This window comes from Condylura cristata, unplaced genomic scaffold (genome assembly GCF_000260355.1).
Source record: "Condylura cristata isolate star-nosed mole 26May11 unplaced genomic scaffold, ConCri1.0 scaffold00011, whole genome shotgun sequence".
In the NCBI taxonomy this organism is placed as follows: domain Eukaryota; kingdom Metazoa; phylum Chordata; class Mammalia; order Eulipotyphla; family Talpidae; genus Condylura; species Condylura cristata.
Genome location: NW_004567112.1, coordinates 56,187,855 through 56,201,395, shown reverse-complemented (window position 1 = coordinate 56,201,395; position 13,541 = coordinate 56,187,855). Strand labels below are relative to the sequence as shown.

The following is a 13,541-nucleotide window of genomic DNA, read 5'->3' as shown; positions in this document are numbered from 1 at the left end:
AAAAAAAAAAAAGAGTGAACCCAAATGCACTGGTATTGCATTCAATTGGCATATCTCCTTATCCTCCTTTAATCTGGAGCTTTTCCATAGCCTCTGTCTTTTATGAGAGTGGCATTTTTGAGGAATCACTCTTCTGCTGTAGTCAAATTATTTCTTAACTTTTATCTGCCTGGTTCTTCTATAACTGTAAGTTGTGCCTCCACCTGAATACAACTTAACCCTGTCCAGTGTCTTATAATTTTATCACTTATTACTCAGTTTTTTATCACTTATCACAGTTTTTTCTACTGTGTAATTTCTGATTGCTTCTCTTTCCTTGCTTGCAACATAATAACTACTATATGAGGACATTTTAAAATCATATAAATGTTTCTTATTAAATCTTCTATACAGAAATGCTATTTCTGCAGCTTTTTTCTAAGTCTAGAATTACAAAATAAAAAGTTAAAAAAATTATTGCAAAAAAGAATCTGAGTTTCCAATCTGAGTTTCAATCTAGAAGATCATAAAATCGCTGTAAGAAAAGAGTCATACAAAAACCTGTGTCTTAGACATAAGATTAGACAGGATCATTACTTTTCTGTCTCGGTGTATTTGCGACCACTAGAAGTAGGTCATGAAGGGTTTGTCTTACTATAAGAAAACAATAACCACTTAGCTTTTTGTTTAAGTGATTTTCCATATTTAGGCACAGCTTTAGAGTTATACATCAATTTCAGAGATCTTCCATAGGCACAGAAAACAGTAGCTCAAGAACACTGGCTAAAGTATGAATCACTATTACAAGATTATTTCTGTTAGCCTATTATGCTACTCCCTTTGAATAACTTGTATCTTTCAGAATTACTAATTTCTGTTTTGTTACTATATACAAACTATTTAACATACGTTAAAAAGGGTAGAAAAAAAAGGGAATGAGAATGTTTGCCTTACTTTCTAAATCAGAAATGATGAGGTTGTCATGCAGCTTTACAGCTCGATGCTGTTCTACTTCATCTTCAAGTTCAAAGATGGTTTCTTTCATGTCACTTCTTTCTGTTTCTTTCTCTTCCAGCTCTGATCTTAATTTTTCTAATGTCATATTCAAATCTTCTATTTGTTTCTTAGCTTCTTCCTGGAAGGCTCGGTATTCATCTTCTACCTATATAAAGTTGATAATGCAGATTAGAAAACTAAAAGTTGTCCTAAGATTAATATTAGAATTGAGGAACACATGGTTTCAAATGGATATTGAGTTGCTATGCATGAATTAAAACAGACTGTGTATTAACTGTTCAGAAGTATGAAAAAACACTCTACGGTGTTTTTTACAGGGCTTCATACTTAATTAAGCATAATTTGTTGCCATAATAACACTGAGAAAAATTATATTGACAAATCATCGTATTTAACTAGATTATTTGTAGAGAAAGTTTGGAGATTTTCCCTTCAAAGTTTAAACTGAAGGCATACACTTGATTATTGATTAAGATGCTTTGTAGCAAAAATATATGCTGGGCCCTCCCTGGTGGCGCAGCGGGTTAAAGCACTACACTGAGAAGCTAAAGCCACTTCCGCATGAGTTCGATTCCCGCCTGCCCCGGAGGTGACCACATGGTGTGGCAGACCTCTCCTGACCCGCCCGCTGCTCCCCTCAGCAGTGTACTTCGTCGATCTGCCTGTTCTGCTCCCCACTCTGTCTCTGGTGAAGCCTCTCACCGCCCCGAGCCTCTGGCCTGTACCCCAGCTCTGTATGCATAAATAAATAAATCTTTAAAAAAAAAATATATATATGCTGATTTGTCAGTTTCATTATCAAATTAAAAATAGAAACATAAAATCTCAAATACTGTCACTGCAAGTACAGTTGGCCATACTGCTTCTCTCAATGTATATGCACCAATAAACAATACACCTCTGAAACTATATCTGTTGAAGTGCTTACTAAGTATGTTAACGTCTATGTTATTCACATTTTGGTCAAATACATACTTTTCCAAAGTAGTCTATACAAAAATATTTTCAATTTAAAAATCAATGGACTAAAATAAAAAATAAAGCACGAGATTGTGCGATTAGGTAACTTATGCAAAAATACACAAACAACCATGTGGGACACAGAATCCTAGGCAGTGTCAGCAGCCCCAAATGAATCCTTACCATCATGCTGACATAAAGCAACAGAGAGAGCACTGATCTCTAAGGTCCCTGCTAGCAACAAACCATAGAAAGAGGGACTGCCACACTCCAAAACTACTTTAAATTCATGACAGAAGTAAATTTGAAAAACCACAACCACAGCAGGATGACATAGCTGATGTCGCTCATCCTACACGAGGGTTATCCTACATGGGGGGATATGATTCTTCCTCTTTCTTATGTCAAAATACACTAGGGAGGCCCTCCCTGGTGGCGCAGCGGGTTAAAGCACTGCACTAAGAAGCTAAAGCCACTTCCGCATGAGTTCGATTCCCGCCTGCCCCGGAGGAGATCCACATGGCGTGGCAGACCTCTCCTGACCCGCCCGCTGCTCCCCTCAGCAGTGTACTTCCTAGATCTGCCTGTTCTGCTTTCTGCTCTGTCTCTGGTGAATCCTCTCACCCTCCGCATCTCTGGCCTGTACCCCAGTTCTGTACGAATAAATAAATAAATATATTAAAAAAAAATACACTAGGGATAAAGACGTAAAAACTGTGACACATCGGCTGGGTGTACCCAGGATAGAGACAAATTCTGTTGCTAGTTGCATCTCTAGCTCTATCTTCTCACAGGATAATAATAATAAAATTTCAGTAAGTGAGAGCATTATTATTGGAAGAATACTTTCACTCTATTCCCTTAAAAGAAATCCATTCACAAGTTTTTCCTTAAGTAAAAGCCAGTGACACACCACACAAGTGATCCTTGCTCCACATAGTGCAGCTACATGAAGCAGACCCAGAACACTTCAGATAATTAGCCAGTACCTTAGCGATCGTGTCCTGTAATCGATTGGCATCGTTTCGGGTGTGAGCCAGATCTTCCTGCAGGCTGCTTGCCAAAGTCTCTGCTTTTTCTTTGTCCAGCCTGACACTCTCTAGGAGATCTTGAATATCAGATTTGTCCCCAGAGTTATGGATGGAGTATAGCTCCGCCACTTTCTGCTTTTCGTTCTCCAGCTGGGCCTTCAGGCGATTCATCTCTATCTGGTCACTGGCCACCGTGGCTTTGTACTCTTCTAATGTGGCTGCCAAGGCTGCTTTGCTCTTCTGCTCAGACTCAATAATGCGCTCCATGTGGTGATTGCGTTCTTTGAGAGCCCCTATCATTTCTTGAGCTTCCTTATTGTCTTGTTCTGCCATCTTCAAAGTATTGCTTAAGTGCTGCTGAACACCAAGAAGCTGCTCTCGTTCAAAACGGGCATTCTCAGCCAGATCCATGTAACGTTGCTCTAATTCCAAATAACGTCCACTTTTTACATCTTCATCTATAACATAAGAAATGTGATGCTCATCTAAAAGGGAGCGGAAATATTCAATCTGTCTGCTAAAGTGTTCCAACTTATCACTCTGCTGACATAAAGATTCCATGAGAATAACCTTCTCTTCTCCAAGTCTTTCATTTTCACTATTCAGTTCTTGGGTAATCTGTTGTAAATCAGCTAGCTCTTGCAAAGTTGCCTGAAGTTCCTCACTCGTACTATGCTGGTTCTCTTCCATCTGGTGTATCCGTTCCGTCAAGCAAGCAACAGACACTTCACTGGCATTCCCACTGCTTCCCTTTCGAGAGCGCTCAATGCTGGGAATGCCTTCTGATTCTGAGGACGATGGTGCATCGAGGGCATCATCACTTGATGTGAGGGGCTGGTATACCTCACTGCACTCGCTGTCCAGATTATCCATAGAGTTACTGTGTTGGTGGTCCATGAGGGTGTTTTCATCCTGACTCAAGAGATCCTCCACTGACCCAGGTGCAGAGCCTTCCACCGAAGAAGTCAGGGTCCCCCCTCCATCACTCTGGTTACCAGGGGTGATTTCTGGGCTCAGGGACTGATAGCCAAACAGTTTTTCAGAATTGTCTAACCTCTGCTCTAGAGAAAAGCCCAAAGCATTCAACCTGTCCTTTAACATTCTGTTTTCATTCTTCAGCTGGTTGAGCTCTTCACGGATGGCAGCATTCTGTTCCTGCAGCTGCAGTAAAGTTGACTCAACGTCAGTTGGCTGATGGGTAATAATAGCTTCTTTCTCCTCAGATTTTTCATCACCCTCAGAACGATCCTCATTGATGCCCAGCTGAGCACGCATGTCTCGAAGTTCGTTTCTCAAATGTAAAATTTCCACATCTTTAGTTTTTGCCAGTGTGAGAAGATCTTTCACCTTGGCTTCCAGAGCGGCCTTGTCACTGATCTGATTGTCTGACTTGGACTTACTCATACGAACATCACATTCCATGGCAGTGCGGCTGCGGGAACGCTTAGCAAGCGCCATGTCATTGGCTCCCTGAGCTGCAGAAGGTAGTTTTTTACTCTGGTTCAGTCGGGTACGTTCACGCAGTCTTTCTCTGGTAGAACTGGATTCTTTATTACCTGTAGAAGTGCTCCGCTTGGTTGAAGAACTTGAGCCTACATATTTATAACAAGAAATTTAAGACAAAGTATTAGCAATAAAAAGACATAGTTTATGTCTTTGGTCTAATGAGGTGAAATCTAGGGAGATACATATATATATATACACACACATTTAGACCTATATTAATGCTGTCTTAGAGTCAGTCTGGCTACTCAAAAATTTAGCTTCTTCAAATTTATCAGTGAAAAAGAAGTTCCACACTGAACTATATGTACACTTTAAAAGGGTAAATTTGAATTTATACCTCAATAAAGATGGGACATGAATTATATCTCAATAAAGGTGTTACTTTTTTTTAAAGATTTTTTTAAATTTAGGCATACAAGAGCTGGGGTACAGGCCAGAGTTGCAGGGAGTGAGAGGATTCACCAGAGACAGAGTGGGGAGCAGAACAGGCAGATCAACTGAAAAACACTGCTGAGGGGAGCAGCAGGTAGAACAGGAGAGGTCTGCTGCACCATTTGGGTCATCTCCCTCTTTAGGGATCAAACTTGTGCTGCAGTGGCTGTGGATAGCTTCACAGTGTTGTACTTTAAGGGTGTTAAATTTTTCACAAGTTAGATACATTAACTTGAATCTAAAACCATAGCTTTAAATAGATAGACCAAAGGTACCCTATTAGGGCAAAGTAGATGAAGAATGCTCTATAAAGTCTAATAGGAAAGATTATAGGTGAACAAGAAGGGAAAGGCAATCTCTAAACAAACTAAAAATCTAAGTAAAATAAACACAAAAAATATTATGAAGGTAAATGCAAAAAAAAAGTGTGTGGCAGAATGACACACAAATAATAACAGTAATTATAACAGTAATAGCAAACAAATTTATTATTCATACACATTATTATTTCACATACATTAATTAATATAAGTTTCATCAAAACTCAGGTAGGTGCTATTATCATCTTGTTTTTTGCAAGTGAAGAAATTCATGCAGGATGTTAAATAATTTGCCAACATCTCAAAGTAGTTCAGTGGATGAGCCAAGGTTAAGCACAGACAGTCTGGCTCCAGAATACGTACCTTACCCAGCATGCTACTCTACTACCTCTGTGTCAGGAAATAACACATCAATACTAAAAATGACACACTAAACAACTGTGCTGCATACAGTATCCCTAAACTTCTAAACCTTTAAACCTGTAGAAGTAACTGGCATTGTTATTTAATATTAAAGAAAAGGGGTGAGTTAAATACCCATACACAGTTATGAAATAATTAAAACATATTTTACTTTAAAAAATAAGACCCAGATCCAATCAATAATATATCTGAAAAACTTACTGCTTCCTATGTGGCAGGTATCAGGCTGGCAAGGTAACTGAGGGCACAGCCTACATAATGTACAAAGATGGCCACTAATTTTGCCAGGGATCATGGATACGAGCAGGGGAGGAATTTCTGGCTGGCCAAAAGACAGACAGGAATAAGCAAGGCACACAAAAAGTAAAAGTGAGATTATTATGGAAGCTGCCTGGGATGGGTATTAGAATCCTGAACATCAGGGAGAATTCAGTGACCCACAGGAGGTCTTTACGTATTCTTGAATGGGGAAACAAAACAAAACAAAACAAAACATGTCGAAGGAGTATTCTATGAAAACTAACATAGAGGATGCTAAGTAGAAAATCTGAGAAAGAAGGAAGAGCAGTAGAGGAAAAATGGGGTAAGCACAGCAGTGTAAGTAAAGGAGAGCCTGCATTTGGAGAGTAAGACCTCCATCTCACTAGAACCTGGGAAGAGTAAAGCCTGCAATAGACTTCAAAAATACAAGTAATAGAATTAGGAGAAACAACTGCAAGTGTAGGCCCAAAAAGGAAAAGGATGGTATAATTTCATTCCCAAAACTAACTCTCTTTCCTATTTCTACACCATCACACTTCTTGTCAAAATGAAAATACATTCCAAGAAAGAAAAGATCTGCAAATGTTTGAAAGACAAAAGGAAGGAGACAATAATGAAGGAAGGGGTAAATAAGACCCCCAAAGTGGAGGAACAAGAAGAGACAAGGAGAGAAAGAAATAGAACATGAAGAAGAAAAGCACCTCTTCTGAGATAATTGTGATGACTGAGTAACAGGAGAATCTGAGGTAAAGAAAGTGAACTGGTCTTAAGGAAGTCATCAAGAGTAAGTAAAGATGTACTCAAGACTTTAAATGCTGTTTTTGTATCAAACTGCTATGGGCCAAATATCATCCCAAATTCGTATGTTGAAGCCCTACCCCTGGTACCTCAGAATGTGACTGTATTTGGAGACAGGGTAATTAAGGTTAAGAGGTAATTTAGACAACATGGGGCTATTAGGATGTACCCTAATTGCTAATGACTGGTGCTTTTGTAAGGGTTGGCAATTAAGACACAGACAGATACAGAAGGATGAGAAGCAGTCATCTGTTAGTCAAGAAACCTAAATCAATACCTTCGTCTTCAACTTTATAGCTTTTAGAATTATTAGAAAATAAATCGTTGTTTAAGCCACCTAGTCTAGTATTTTGTTATGACAGCCTGGGCAAACTAATACAAACAGACAAAGTTATACTGGAGCTGTGAGGAAATAATTGAATTCAGTCTTAGAAAAGCAGGTGGTGCCCGCCCTGGTGGAGCAGAGGGTTAAAGCACAGCACTGAGAAGCTACAGCCACTTCAGCATGAGTTCTATCCTTGCCCCGGAGGCGACCACATGGCGTGGCAGACCTCTCCTGACCCATCAGCTGCTCCCCTCAGCAGTGTACTTTGTGAGTTGGCCTGTTCTGTTCCCCACTCTGTCTCTGGTGAATCTTCTCACCCCCCACACCTCTGGCCTGTACCCCAGCTCGGTATGCATAAATAAATTAAAAAAAAAAAAAAGGCAGGTGGTATTGGTCACTAAGGAACAAGTTTGCAAACATGTGAAGTCTCTCCCAGTAAATTCCAATAACGGCTGGAAAAATGAAGAGATGTAGATGGTATCGTAGTATTTAATTTCTTTCTCAGTTCACAGGCTGGAATGTTAAATGTGGCTGTGGTCCCAGGCTCAAGAGTAAAAGACCTATGGTCCAGCCCTTGCTCCTTCACCAGTTTAACAGCCTAGTACAAAACAGTCACCCAACAAATATTTACTGAGAGAAATGACTGATGGCTTGGAAAGATATTAAGCTTTCAAAGCATAGCTTTCTCATCATTATTTTTTTTTTAATTCTTAGATTCATTGTAAAGATGAGATAGCTATGCTTTGAAAGCTTAAGTACCTTGCCCAAGTCATGCATTCATACACTCTACGTCAGAGGGCTACAGGGAGCAGAAAATGAGATGCCTGGAAAGCACAAAGTAAGGATTCACAAGTTTCCTCCGAGTAATCTCACCACAGTGCTATTATAATAATGGGGTATGATGTGGGAGGGAAGGAAAAATCCACATAGCAGGAGAGAAAACATTAAGTAACATGGACTAGGAAAAGGTCCAACACATACAAACAGGGCTAGCAGCCTAGATGAGGATGATAAAAGTCTGCTATCATTTTTGTCAATTTGCTTTTATATGTGGTGTTGCAAACATGACTTTATGTTCACTAGACATTTTAAGGATTTTCTTTCTGTCTAAGTGTAAAAAGCAAAATACAGCAATTACTCCTTGAACTGTAGGATGAGTTAAATTATGGACACCATCAGATCTAAAAACAAATCATTGCTAAAGAATGACAGAATAGAATGAGTAACTCTAGGCATTTATCATCGAGGGCTGTTAACAGGAAAGACACAACCAGAAATGACTACCATCTGATAGATGGTTAATTACCACCTATATGAAGGCATATATTCTTGGGGGGAGAGAGCTATAGCCAATGACATCTATAGCAAACAAAAAGAATGAAGGAACAAGGATATCATGGAGAAATGACATCAAAATCCCAATCAAGCAACCAGTCCCTACAAAAATCAAACCGCCAACAAAAACAACTTCAACGCATCCCAATTAGTATTCATGGACTTACATGAATCCTGATCAAACATTCAAACATATTGCAAATATATGTAAATGAATGTAGTATTTACTAGTTATGAGAAAGAAATTTAAATACTTATATATATTTATTTCATTTTATTTATTTATTTTTTTAACATTTATTTATTTATTCTTACAGAACTGGGGTACAGGCCAGAGGTGGTGAGAGGCTTCACCAGAGAAAGAGTAGGGAGCAGAATAAGCAGATCAACGAGAGGAGTTGCCAGCAGATCAGGAGAGGTCTGCCACGCCATGTGGGTCACCTCTAGGGTCAGGGATTGAACTCACACTGAAGAGGCTACCGCCAGCTTGCAGTGCTGCATCCCAACAAGTTGTGCCGACAGGGAGGGCCCATGATTATATTTTTAAAGGAATCCTTATCTGTCAAAAGACAGTGAAGTATTTGTGAATGAAATATGGTGCCTAGAGGCCCTCCCTGGTGGCGCAGCGGGTTAAAGCACAGCACAAAGAAGCTTAAACCACTTCCGCATGAGCTCGATACCTGCCTGCCCCGGAGGTGACCACATGGCGTGGCAGACCTCTCCTGACCCGCCCGCTGCTCCCCTCAGCAGTATACTTCATCGATCTGCCTGTTCTGCACCCCACTCTGTCTCTGGTGAATCCTCTCACCCTCTGCATCTCTGGCCTATACCCCAGTTCTGTATGAGCAGATGGTGCCCGCCCTGGTGGCGCAGCGGGTTAAAGCACAGCACAAAGAAGCTTAAACCACTTCCGCATGAGCTCGATTCCCGCCTGCCCCAGAAGTGATCCACATGGCGTGGCAGACCTCTCCTGACCTGCCCGCTGCTCCCCTCAGCAGTGTACTTCATCGATCTGCCTGTTCTGCTCCCCACTTTGTCTCTGGTGAATCCTCTCACCCTCCGCATCTCTGGCTTGTATCCCAGTTCTGTATGAATAAATAAATAAATCTTTAAAAAAAAAAAATAATAAGTTCCCTGGTGGCACAGTGGGTTAAAGAACAGCACTAAGAAGCTTAAGCCACTTGCTCATGAGTTTGATCCCTGCTGCCCCAAAGAGATCCACATGGCGTGGCAGACCTCTCCTGATCTGCCCACTGCTTCCCTCAGCAGTGTACTTCATCAGTCAGCCTTTTCTGCTCCCTACTCTGTGTCTGGTGAATCCTCTCACTGCCCCTGCACCTCTGGCCTGTACCCCAGTTCTTATACATAAATAAATAAATCTTTAAAAAAAAAAAAAAGGACCCTCCAGGGTGGCACAACGGGTGCAAGCTAGCCTCAAAATAATAAGTGGCTGACCAAGACCAGCAAAGTGTCAAGGAGTTAAGATGGGCCGGCAGCTCTTAACAGTGGTGGATCCACGGGGCTGAAATACCAATTGGTCTATTTTTGTACATGCTTGAAATTTTTCATATCTAGATACAACCTCCCGAAAACTGATGCATGCTACTTATTCAAATAAAAATGTTCATTAAATCTTAAAGTGAATACCACCCATACCTGTGCCAACCTTTGATTTGTTCTCCATGCTGTTCATGGCAGGGGCAGATGCTGCAGAAGGGCAGGTGCTTTTCTTCCCTTTAACACCATTAGTCACTGTGACCCCTCCAGCCATTCCAGCTAAAAGGTCATCATTGCTCTTGGTCTGGAAGCAACAGAAAACAAAAATAATTTTGACTAGATAAAAAAAGATTAAATGATATCTTAAGACTAAACAAAGCTTTCTTTTTTCTGTGAAGTTCAACAGTTCTACAAAGACATATGGGTAGCTAACCACTAGCACATCACACTGTTCTACAAACAGAACCTTTTTACTAATTTATAAACAACTACACACTTCTTTTTAAAATACAAAATTTCTGCAAGGGAGGAGGAGGGAGAGGGGTCCAAACGCGGGCAGGAAAAGCTCAAGGGTATATGGATGAATTGGTAGTAGAAATTCTAAAGGGATTATACCTGAGAAAAGAAAGTAAACAAGGTAAAAAAAAAAAAAAAGAATAATATATATTATTATTATTATTATTACTTTTAAAAGTTTTTTTTAATGCATACAAGAGTTGGGGTAAAGGCCAGAGTTGTGGGGGATGAGAAGATTCACTAGAGACAGAGTGGGGAACAGAACAGGCAGATCAGCTGAAATACACTGCTCTGGGGAGCAGCAGGCAGGACAGGAGAGGTCTGCTGTGCCATGTGGGTCACCTCCAGGCCGGAGATCAAACTCACGCTGCAGTGGCTGTGGATAGCTTCATAGTGCTTACAAAAAAAATACCAAATTTATGTATGTAATCAAGGATTTTATGGAAACATGCTATGTACCCAGATGTGTCAGATTCAGTGAGGGAGAACATGAAGACATTCTCCTTTTTACTCTTTCAAGTGAGTTATTGAACAGTGAGTTATGAACAGGGATCATTTCAGAGGTACCACAATGATGAATCAATTATAAATGGCTAATTTAAAAATCAAAAAACTCTAAATCAGAAGCTCATTTCTCCTGTTAATGTGTCCCTGATCTACTCACTAGCAAAGATCTATAAAATCATAGGAAATGCCATCTTGCAACTTCTAGAGAGAAGTAACATCAAAAATAATCCTCACTGCCCCAAGATCACTAAGATCAACATATTCTTCAAGATTAGGTTCTATTTATGAAAGTGGTCATTAACTATGATGCAAAAAGTTGTAAAGCAAAAGCTACACTTTCTTCTTGTCAATGTCCCCTCATCTATTAGTTAACAAATTCAATGTGTTCACGTTTTTGAATCACCTTTTAATTCTATCAAAATATCAAAATTGTCTTTGAATTAATCATGTGAAAGTGGGATAAATGTTGCATTTCTCAATTACAATTTTTGTATGTCAAATTTTCTATACCAAAAGTTCTACAATTTTCATAACTACAACATTATAGTAATGACACATGAATAAACAAGCGTGAAAGAACTGTGTATAGAATAAATTGCATGTATAAACACATGATTTATGGCCAAAAAATAGTACAGAAAAAAAAATGGTTTTCAATAAATGGGGTTAGGCATTGTACATTCACAAAGGAGAAAAAAAACATCCTTGGCGGCACAATGGGTCAAAGCATAGCACTTGAAGCTAACTGCAGCCACTGCAGTATGAGTTCAATCCCTGGCCAAGGAGGTAAGGCACATGGCGTGGGAGACCTATCCTAACCCAACCGTTGCTTCCATTAGCAGTATATTTTGGTCGCTCTGCCTGTTCTGATCCCCACTATGTCTCTGGTGAATCTGCTAATAATCTCCCATACCCCCGGCCCATACCCCAGTTCTTGGATGCATAAATAAATAAATCTTTAAAAAAAATCAGCCCTATTTCAACTGAATTATCAAAAACAAATTCCAACCTGATTCAAAATCCTGAATTATAAAACATAGAATTCATAAACTTGACTATATAAAAATTAAATTCTTTAAAAAACTGTTTAACCCGGCTCAGCAGCCTTTTGTCCCAGCCCTGCTACAACACTGGAGATAAACTGAGACAATTCAGCTAGGGAGAGGAAACCAAATTGTGGGAAAAGGCTGCAGCTCAAAACCAGAGACCCCAGGATACACTGGTTGCTGACCTTTGCCCCAGCAGCCCCGACAAAGCCCTGGATATAAACTGAGGCAACACAGCTAAGTGAGTGGATCCCAAGGGGGTGTGGGGGGCGGGACCCAACCACAGGCCCAACCCTAGGATAATGCAGCAATTTTAACAATCTTGCATGGGCACATTCAACATAGAGAGGCCCTAGGAAGTGCCTCAAATGGGGAGACTTGCTATGGGGTTTACCTGTCGGATAATGCAGCAATTTTAACAATCTTGCATGGGCACATTCAACATAGAGAGGCCCTAGGAAGTGCCTCAAATGGGGAGACTTGCTCAGGGGTCTACCTACTTACCACATCTACCCACAAAAACTGTGGTAAAACCCTGGAGTTAAAGAGATATAGTTGGGCTCTGTGAAAGAACCTCAGGGAGAGGGGTGGCACTGCTCAGGGATGCACTATTTGGACTAACCAAAAAGAGCCCTGAAAGCTCAAAGGGAGGTCTGGCAACCTGCTCAGCTGGGAGGATTTCAGTCCTCTGGCACTCCACTGCACTCCTGGGGGAGGGGGAGATCCCACCCTCACAACAGAGGCCCAAAGACTTGGGAGCCAGAAAAGCTCACAGTACTTAGAGTGTAAACAAAGCGAGCCACCAACTCAGCCAAAGGCCCAGCTCCAGGGAGACCTACAACACTTCTAATTCATCGTAACCACCACAGGCACACCAAGCATAGAGGGAACCTGGGACATCCGAAGGCTACAAAGATCAACGGACACCTTCCCAAAACATGGCCTCAACGTGTTACTAGAAGAGGCTAAACAACACAAGAGTCCCCTGACTGTTACTAGCTGAGACAACAGACTCAATTACACAAAATGGGGGCTGGGAAAAACAACACAACTCAGAATACCCTCCACAACTGAAGTGTCTAGAAGTCCCTCAGCTATTCCAGAAAGATCATCCAAAAAAAAAAAAAAATGCCGGCCAATAGTAGCAACACTGTATCTCAACAATAGAAAGTATTAGAAAATACACAACAGGCAAAAGAAGACAAACAAATAAACAAATATTCAAGCAAGTCCACAGGGGGAAAATTCAACACAAAAATATCAGTCAACAGAAACCACCAAAGAAATAGAAGAACTGTTCAACCTACCAGATAAAGAATTCAGAATCATCATGATAAACTAACAAAATGAAATGAGGCAAGCAATCCGGGAGTTGAAGGAAATGAATGAAAGCAATGAAAAAAATATGAGACAAGCAATCAGCGAACTGAAGAAAGAAAATGAGACATTAAAAAAGGAAATAGAGGGCCCTTCCTGGTGGCGCAGCAGGTTAAAGCACAGCACTAAGAAGATAAAGCCACTTCTGCATGAGTTCGATTCCTGCCTGCCCCGGAGGTGACCACATGGCGTGGCAGACCTCTCCTGACCC

The 13,541-nt window shown here is 40.6% G+C and overlaps 1 protein-coding gene across 1 annotated transcript in view; it reads right to left on the bottom strand.

The window, feature by feature from the left end:
- Positions 1 to 13,541, bottom strand: part of SPECC1L (sperm antigen with calponin homology and coiled-coil domains 1-like) — a 141,569-nt gene that overhangs the window by 79,955 nt on the left and 48,073 nt on the right. The window contains exons 3-5 of the mRNA XM_004680914.2: positions 10,044 to 10,188; positions 2,946 to 4,579; positions 934 to 1,141 (exon numbers count right to left, since the gene is read on the bottom strand). Coding sequence (XP_004680971.1) covers positions 934 to 1,141; positions 2,946 to 4,579; positions 10,044 to 10,188 — 1,987 coding nt within the window. The remainder of the gene's footprint in view (positions 1 to 933; positions 1,142 to 2,945; positions 4,580 to 10,043; positions 10,189 to 13,541) is intronic.